At 39.1% G+C, this 9616-nt stretch overlaps 1 protein-coding gene across 4 annotated transcripts; it reads right to left on the bottom strand.

Annotated features, from left to right (window-relative positions):
- Window positions 1–2694: 2694 nt before the first annotated feature.
- Window positions 2695–9217, bottom strand: LOC103401859 (oxysterol-binding protein-related protein 1C-like). 4 transcript variants are annotated; one of them, XM_070814899.1, is made up of 10 exons: window positions 8230–9217; window positions 7622–7978; window positions 5798–5894; window positions 5237–5685; window positions 4951–5106; window positions 4166–4333; window positions 3949–4089; window positions 3623–3853; window positions 3389–3517; window positions 2695–3018 (listed from the first exon to the last, which is right to left on the bottom strand). In XM_070814899.1, exons 1-10 carry the CDS (start codon window positions 8755–8757, stop codon window positions 2851–2853), a joined length of 2424 nt encoding a protein of 807 aa, XP_070671000.1. In that variant the 5' UTR covers window positions 8758–9217; the 3' UTR covers window positions 2695–2850. The 4 variants fall into 4 exon arrangements, with proteins under 4 accessions (XP_070671000.1, XP_008338793.3, XP_070671001.1 ...); XM_008340571.4 differs by having other exon boundaries at window positions 3389–3502; XM_070814900.1 differs by having other exon boundaries at window positions 5237–5682; window positions 8230–9150.
- Between the last annotated feature and the right edge of the window lie 399 nt (window positions 9218–9616).

The following is a 9616-nucleotide window of genomic DNA, read 5'->3' as shown; positions in this document are numbered from 1 at the left end:
CATTGGTAAGACAAACTTCACGCATGCAACACAGGATGAGGACCATGGCAGTAGGCGGGTAGGACCAGGAATTTGTGCCGTAGGGAAGGACTATACTCGTAAAGAAATAGGTAAGGGAACTTTGTCAAGTCAAGAAGATGACTCGTTATCTATAACTTCGGACTTTGTTGGAGTGGGAAGTAGTAACTATGGTTATACTCATAACCAACCATTTCCCTACCCTTCATATCCCATTCTTGTTGGGATGGAATCGAGCGACTCATGGAAACAATTCGAGACTCAATCTTCAAATGATTTTGCTTATGGACAACGTCAACCAATCTCGAATCCATATGGGTGGCATGTTAACAATTACATGCAAAACTATTTTGGGGATTTATCATCCGATGACCACTCTTCACAATACACTTACTCTACACATAGAGATGATGAAGATAGTGAAAAATTTGAACCTCATAGGAACTCTATGTGGTACTAAGTCACTCATGTATCTTACCATGCAATGTATAAAGTGTAAAATATTGTACTAATTCATTATATATAAATGATTATGGTGTGTTTAAACTTCTTTCATTAATTACTACATATTTTCTACACTCACAATGTTTGCCAGCTCGCTATATAATCAACTTAAATCAGTTAAATCCATCATGCAATGCATTTCCTTCCAATTTTTTTGTGATAAACTAATAGATAATTGACTAAATAAACATCTTGCAAAGTTTCAATAAAAATTTCCAAGTTTTTCTTACAATTTTCGTGGTTTCCATATTATTTTTATCGATATCGATAATATCCCGATATTTCCATCGATATTTCTGTGTTTTTGGACTACCGATATTTCCGATATCATCGATATTTTATACCTTGAGCACAACACACACGTATCTTTTCTTTTCTTTTTTGATCAAAAAATAAATATTTTATTAAGAAAAAATAGAAAATTACGCACAAAAGCCCAAGCAAAAGTAGAGCACCAACTGAAAACATCATGAGAAGCCCGCACATCAGTGGAGACAACGCCAAGTTGAGTCTTGCAAAAGCAGTGCAACACCACACGAACCCATATCCAAAAACAAACCCAAACTATAAATCAGATCTTGAAATGCCGAAACAAGTTGAACCACCGAGATCCCAACCTTTGATAGCAACACCTACAAAGAAATCCATGAAATGAGACAAACAAACAAACGGGGGGAGGGCAAAGGGGTGTGTAAAACAGCCTTGTTACCAGTCACAAATTGTACCACACTTTGCCCAAGTTTTCCGGCAAACCGGTATGGCAATGGGCTATGAGGTTTGGATCTAGAGACTTAAGCAGGTCAAGCACTTCCAAGTCTAATTTATGTTTAGGAGAGGAGATGGATGTGGGGAAGCATGAAGGAAAAATGGGTTTGCAGCGGAGGGGACTCGAACTTGAGATTAGGGTTTGGAAGATACGAAGAAAATAAGAAAGGAAAGAGAGAACCAGAGAATTGGCAATAAACACCTAGGAAACGACGATGTATGTCGGGAAAACATGCCACTGACTCTCAAAACGACAAATGGAATCAACTACGGTTGGGAGCGGAGCAAGAGAGATTTTTCGATATGACCGGCACACGAGGTAGTACACCACGTGTCATTATACAAATGGTGAGATATGTGTGTTAAAAAGTTGATAACTTAAAAAATAAAATTTCTTACCACTTACATAAAAACACGTGGTATACCACTCATGTTCCCGTCACAATTAAAAATTTCTCCGGAGCAAGGGGAGGTGGGATTTCTAGAGAGAGGGGAGAGCTTTTTCTCTGCACAACACATATGTATCTTTTCGGTTACTTTGGAGAGTAGGCACAGCTTACAGTTAAGATCCAATATACATTCAACTTATTTATGGTCTAATGTTGTTACTCTCTCCAATATTTAAAAAAAAAATTACCGATTACGAGTCCCCATTTATATCAATAGAAGAGAAATAAGCAAATCCGTACAACATGATTGAAACTACGTACAATGTAGAGAGAAAAAAATCTTAACCAATGGAGAAAATTAAGAATAAAATCAATGCAAACTTTTGTCTTTGGCTCTGGCATCGATCGGTAACAATCCTTCTTGATCTCTTACATTTCTTCTCCTCTTTGTTTCTTCAATCTTCTAACCATCTTCCACCTCATGAATGTGGTTGCTCATTGCTATGTTAAGGAGAGCCTTCATAGTTGTTGGCACTCTCTTACTATGTTGAGGAAAGTCTTATGTAGTGGTTATGGATTCTACTCAACATCAAATCTTAGAACGATGATTGTTATTCGTACTTGTGGTTGTGATTTTTTGTAGGTCGTGTAACTTGTACATTTGACAAAAGACTATGAGAAGAAAAATCTAACACATACCGAAAGTGCCTCATAATTATCAATGTGCAGCGATTCACTGGCTTGCAAGGCTTAACCCATGAGTTTTGCTGCGATTCACGTTGGACATGCATATTTGATCACGAAAACTACATACAATGCTAAATAAGATTAATATGCTACTACCTCATAAAAACCCTAAGCCCGACGACTCCACCAATTACTCATTGGGGTTGGGTTGGGTTCCTACAAACCAAAAAATGAAGACAAATCTTATTTTCTTCCAGCTTTGTTCACCCATTAGTATTTACGTTCATTCACTCGACTCGAACCATACCGAACTCATCGCTTAAAAGAGAGGTGAAAAAAATTAAACTTTTATTCATTCAATTTTTACTTTATATGCAAATAAAGGGAGGACTCTATAACTGCTCGAAATCGGCAGCATCCACCATCCCATTTCAGAGAAAAAAAAAAGAAAGAATAATAATTGGTGAACCACAAAAAAATATAAACTTCAGTCAAGTTGCGGTTCACAAGGGACTTGCCCAAAAATGTCAGGACATGAATCCCAGTTTCCTTGTTCCCTTGCCTCCCAATATCCACCGGTGTAGCCGTATGTGTCGCTTCCTTTATCCTTTGCAAACCACTGCGGTTTCCAACCCTGCTCTTGCATCTTTCGTGCCTGAATTCGACATCAAAGCACCATCCCATCATTTACCATAGACCAGTAAATACATTTGACGTAAGGAAACCCCAGCTAACGTACCGAAAGGTCCGACTGGTTTTGCCTAAGAATGTCATTGTTGCAAGAAGCTTAAACAGTTCATGTACGTGCCTTTCTCATTACTATAAGGCCCAACACCTAGATTCATCCTTATTGAAAGGTTAGAACTGCATGAATTAAACCCGTGCTCCGTTGTTTTGATTTCGTGCTAAACAGTTTTTAAGTTTTACTAGTATTCCCGAAACCTAGGTTTAGTTTATATTGACACCGGGCAGGTGCTTATATGTGGAGTTAAAATGTGATACATATAGTTGAAATGCAATATTACCTGCCGTTGTCTCTGTTCCAGCCTCAACTTCTCTGCATTTGCCATTTCATACTCCCCATTTTCCAAATACCTTTGATCGGGTCTGAGCCTTGAATCTGTTGGGGGCAACTTCTCCTGCTCGCGATCAAACTTAAAGGGAATCATAATCTGCTAGCAGTTTCTAACAGTACTTTCCATACCAGTAATATCTAGATAAGACGGATCAAACCAAGGAATAAACTATCAAATAATCACCTTCAGTCCAGGTGTGAGTTCATTCAATGTGATGGCAAAGCGTGTTAAGTTGTATCTAGTTGGAAACTTGGGTGGCTTGTTCCTCCTCCAGAGCAGGCGGGAGTCAGATAAAGAGTCGGATCCTTTTCCCTTCCCTGAACAGTCTCCTAAAACGTAGTGCATGCTCTCATCCCATTTGCCAAACATTGTTGCAGCCGTTTTCCCATTCTTATCTTGAACTATACCATGTACCTAATGGAAACAAGAATAAAAAATAAATGTGTTAAAGTGCCAATGCAGAGACCAACAACTTAAATGAAATAAAAATTGAAAAAAGAAAATAGTACCTGGTGCGGATTTCGGTCAATGATAGACTGCTCCTTAAATTTCAGCTTACATGAATATTCATGCTTTCCTTGTAATCGCATTGTCCCATAGTGATCACAGTAAAGCTTTCCCAAGATAAGGTTGTAAATGGACGTTGTAACCTGGCCAGAAAGAGTTCATTTTTTAGACACGACCTTAGAAAATAATGAACAATAGCTGAGTGGGGCAGCTTCATACTTTACTCCACTGAAGAACTTCCCCATCATCAAATTCCAAGGTCAGGACACCAACAGGATCAAGCTGAATCGAGCGACCCCAGAATTTGCTCTTCAAATTGCTGTCTCCCCAGAATTTCCATCCTTGACCCTCACAGTGGCAAGCGATAATCATGGGGTGATGACTAACCTGACACCCAAAATACAAGGATTTTTACTTTTTGATACATAGGAGAAATAGAACAATAATGAGACTGTCAGCGTGTTTTAAGTCGATAAATATAAACCATAATGAAAAAAGCCATATGCTTAACTGATATTTTTTATCGTTACTTTAGTTAGCTGCTCAAACAAGGCTCATTTCTTTCTGGTATAATCCCTTTCTACTTTATCAGATAACATATTGAGAAATCGGCCTGCCCGGGGAGCTTCAAACTATCAAATCTCAATGGCTAGATGTTTAGATTCATTTAAACAAATATTTCTAGATATTTTGACTCATTATGAAATATTAATTAAACCTGTTTATTTCAAGCTTCGTTGCATTACAATACTTCTCTTCCCACGACTCAAATTAAAGGTTCAAAATACATTGCTCAACATTGAGCGAACAGTGGCATTAAATATAAGATTCAATGTTTTCACTAGACATGTAAAAACCATTTGATTTACTTGATAAATGCACCAGTCAATTTGTAGAGAGAAAACTTGCAATTCTGAGAATTAAATTACTAGTCAAATGCTGAACAGAAGGTCTACAAGAGAATAGTGTATGCTACGGATTCAGTTCTGAAGTAATTTTCACACCTTCTCTGAGAAGAATCGGAGGCCTTTGTCTGGATAGTCAGCCTCGTATGTTTCCCCTAATAGTGGGTTGAATGGCTTGCAAATTCTTCCTTCAGTTGATGCATATCCAGACACAGCAAAAGCAGCCACATTAAGTATCCTCATAAGGCTATTACCCTGCAGGGCATAAAAGAAACTCAAAAATGAGTCATGAAAGCACCGAGATGATTTAACTCATTTAAGAAATCTAATGCTGCGAAGAGACTCTTAACAGCATTGCATTGAGGATGGCTTTGAGGTCTTTTACCCTTTTACCCCATTCATATGCTCGATCAAGGAGATACGAGTATTCCAAATCCTCAAAACCCTTTTGTAGAGTAGATAGAGGCTCATTAAAGTATACAGGAAGACATATTTTTGTGAGATCCTTCCCAATGTTATCCTTAATCATTGACCAAAGACTAACACTCTTCTCTTTTTCAACAGGGTCCGGCAACTTATTACGGCGCTTGACAAGAGGAAAGTTAGTTCCAACAGATCTCATAGATGGATCAAGACCATCTTCTGCTTCAATGGCATTTATCCCTTCATCGTCTGAAGACACAGATGATATCCGATACTCGGACCCATTACTTTTAAAAGAACTAGATGATAGAAAATCACGAGTATCAAAGAAAGCATTGTCCTCTTCATCTGTTTCTTCTTCTGCAGCATCAACTCTTTCATTATCCTCATCTGATTCACTGGCACTCCCTTCTGAAAAGTTAATATCAATGCTGGACTAAATTAGCATAAATCATGATGGAACACCATGATGGACTAAAATAGCATAAATTATGATAGAACACCATTTCTACTAAATGCATACCACTGAATTTGTCTTGCCTTGATCTAGAGGAAGCCCCAGAATCTTTCAACTGTCGGCTCTCATCTACCACTGTATTCTCCAAATCTACCTTTTCTGTCTACAAAAAACAGTATCAATATCAATTTATTAGCAAGAAACAATGAAGTAAATGACGAGCCAAAATCCTTGCACCAGAAGTTAAACTCTTAAGAAAGCAAACTTTTGTATGAACACAAGATACCTCATAAAAATATTGCTTAATAAACATTAGCGAAATGGTCAGCGTTGTACAATTTCCTTATTTTGGTATCTAGTAATATGCCATCAGTCCACAACTCTTTTCTTTATGCAATAATAATAAATTCCTCATTCAATTAAATTTCTCCTTTTTTTAAGAGACAAAAAGAAAACGAAAAATCTAGCATGAGTAGTTAGTTGTGTGAGGGCCTACGGATATATGCCCTTTTAAGGAGTACATGGAGTAGTTTTGCAGGTGCTAACATTATGAAAATGGGGCATGGGACCTTTAAGGAGACCATGTGGTAGTTTTGCAGGTGCTAACATTATGAAAATGGGGTACGGCAAAAGCAGGTTGGTCTTTAGGGCATTTTGAATTTGATTAAAGCACTTTAGTTCTCAAACATTTTGATGCTAAAACCTAGGAAATCAAACCACATTATTGCTAGCCCGTTGTGAGGCTTCGTCCACTCCCCTATCCCCTTAGTGTAAATAATATCGTTTGTTAAAAATAAAAATAAAAAAAAAAATAAAAAAAACAGAGGTAGAGCTATGAAAAAGAAATCCATGTAACATATTTCCACCTGGAAGTAAATCAAAACTGAAAACATTAGAGAATTTAAACCATCCTGGATAAGCTAATTCCTTAAAAACTCATAGCTTGACCGTCCGTATTTCATAAATAAGAGGTGGAACGTGGAGGTAAGGCTACAACAGTAAAACATGTTCTTGTAGAAACCGCAAAAAGAGAGGCGTGGTCTTTTTTTGGCATCACCTCAGATCATAAAAACATAGAATTATAGAATTAGAACCAAATCAATTTTCAAACAAAAAATCTAGAAAATATAGAATTAGAACCACATTAAGCTTGTTGTAGCATCCTAAACACTCCATATTTAGCCTCCACAAACCTGTAAATACCCTGTTATTTAACCTCCATTAATCCTTCGACACATATCACATTACCCATGCCCCAAGAAAAAAGGTCATGCCATATGCAGAAAACACTCAGCCCACATCAATTTTCAGACAAACAATCTAGAAAATAAAGAACTAGAACCAGCCAATTTTTAGTCATTTCAATGGTTTTTTTTTTTACCTTTTCAAAAGCGTACGGAAAACTATACAAGAATAGTCTGGTTTGTGCGGGATCAATGTCATCTTTTAGTCAAGTGATATCGCAATGAATCCTTTGCTCCTTCCATTAACTAACAGTCTAACACTCAACTCACTCAAGCTCAAAGATCAGACCAACACAATTTTTTTTTTATACAAGCAATATCCTACTCTACATGGGAGGGATGCAGTGGGTTGAAGAGGAAGGCCCTATGAACTAGGGTAATCCACCACTTGCGATCAGACAAACACAATTAAGAAGATTGATTATATTCAAAATTATAATGTACAGAAATTTGAGAGAGAAATATAAACCTCATTTTCCCACTCTACACAAATGAATCACAACAATGACTAATCCAAAAGATGAACACACTATAACCAAACAACCCCTTAGCAAATGACTTGGTGGTTTTAAGAAAATTAGAATTTCTGCATTGTAAGAAACCAAAGAAGAATACTCCAAATTTCAACCGGCATAAGGTTTCATACCTCTAACTGTCGCAGCGTGTCAATAAGGAGCCACTGCTTCTGCTTGAGCAGCAAGAGCTGGTTCTGCAACGCGGCAAACTCAGTCCTCATTATCTGCTCCGTGTCCTGAATGGCAGCCTCGCTAACACCTTCTTCAACAAGCCGCTGCCTCACCTTATCAGTAGAAAGGGCGACATTGTCGACCGGAGCCATCAACTCGCTGTTGGAGATCCGCGGGAACATGTCTTTCACAGCCTGCAATGCTTCCACCCATTCGTGTCGATCTTCTCGAGTCTCTGCCCTCAAATGCAACCTCTTTGTGCCTGTGAAGATCGAAAACCTCTTATCATCCGATCTGCTTTCGCGGATGCTCGAAACCTGAGAATGAAACCATCAAAAATCATCAAATTCGATATAGAATCAAGCACAAATCAAATAAAATATAATTAGCAGAATTTGATCAAATTAAGACGTATCTAGTGAAATACAAAATTTAAAATAAAAAAAAACAATTAAACGCTCGATGATCAACGAGGAAAATGTGGACCGGATTAGAATTCGAACTGACATTGGAATTAATAAAAATTGATTTAATCATATAGAAATGAAAATCGAGAGAGACCGAGAACCTTGAGATGGACTTCGCCGAAAGGCTTGCGGCGGAGCTTGTGAGGAATGCCGTTCTTATGCCTCGAAATCCGCCGCATCGATTCGTCGCCGATGACTTTTGATCCTTTCTCAGTCTCAACCGTAACGAAGATCCTATCAGGGCCGTGAATCTTATAATACGACAAAACTCCGTCTTGCAGAACGAACCACCTCGGCCTCCACCCCTTGCCGTAATTCACCCACTTGAACAGAATTCCGGACACACCATTCCCGACGATGTCGTTTATCTGGACGTCGACCGGCTGCTCCCTTGCCGAGGGCGGCCGAGCCACGACTGCCACGGCGGCAGCAGCAGCAGCCGCCGTGGTGCGCTGACTGAGGCGTCCGTAGTCGGCGCTGCAATGGCTGTGGCTGTAGCTGTGATTGTTGACGCTGTTCGGGTCGATTTTGGCGATGCGGGCGTGGGTGTCGGATCTGGAGCCGAAGGAGGTCATGTGGAGGTCCGGTGAATGATCGGAGAGCGTGGAGATGCAGCAGAAGGGATGCATATGGAATTAGAGGGAAATAATTGGGGGATATTGGGATTGGGATCGGGTGGGGATGCGGACGTGGCGGCGGAGGAGGGCGGCGGTTATGGTTGTGATTATGGTTAGGAGTTTCATTTGGATTTTTTTAATTTTAAATTTTTTTTTCTTCTGTGATTTTGTTGGGTATTGGGATTTTGCGGAGGGAGCGAAACGGATAAAGCGAGTTTCGCGTGAAAGTGGGAGAAACGGTTATTTGGAGGAAGAGTTGGGGTTTCGGAGGAAGCGACGGTGACGGAACAATCAACTCTCTCTCTCTCTCTCTCTCTCTCTCTAAAATGCCAATGTTTTTAAAAATATGAGGCGGTTAGCCACCGTGTCTGTGATGAGTTGTGCCTCTCTCTCTCTTCGAGAGATTTTTTAATGTGTCGTGGGTAAATCGTAAATAAATAGAAATATTTACGACTGTGGTTTGGTTGGGTGCGGGGAGGACGCAGGGATTGTAGTGGAGATGGCCGCCGGCTAGCTTCTGGCAGGGCGACACGTGGAAGATCCAAGAGGTGACGCGTGTGTGAATAACAGTGCTTGGTGAGTGGCGGGAGCGTTTGGGCAGTTTGGTAGTTGACAAAAATGTTAATGCCTTTCACGTCCTTTGACTCGCGGGACTTCTTTTATTTTTTGTTTTTTGTTTTTTGGGTAGTTTTCTCGCACAGTCACACGTAGGGAAGCTTCTTTTCTTTTTTCTTTTTTAATCAAGGATGTGGTAATCTTTTAATCTGAATTTCATTGCAATTTGCTTGTTGTGAAAAGGGTTAAAACCATTACATTTGGAATATTTATCCTTATGGCTAAAATTTGTGTCATATATTTTAATTTTTAATTT

Source organism: Malus domestica, chromosome 15, assembly GCF_042453785.1.
Source record: "Malus domestica chromosome 15, GDT2T_hap1".
In the NCBI taxonomy this organism is placed as follows: Eukaryota; Viridiplantae; Streptophyta; class Magnoliopsida; order Rosales; family Rosaceae; genus Malus; species Malus domestica.
The sequence above is the reverse complement of the archived record's forward strand: the minus strand, read 5'-3'. Positions and strand labels throughout refer to the sequence as shown.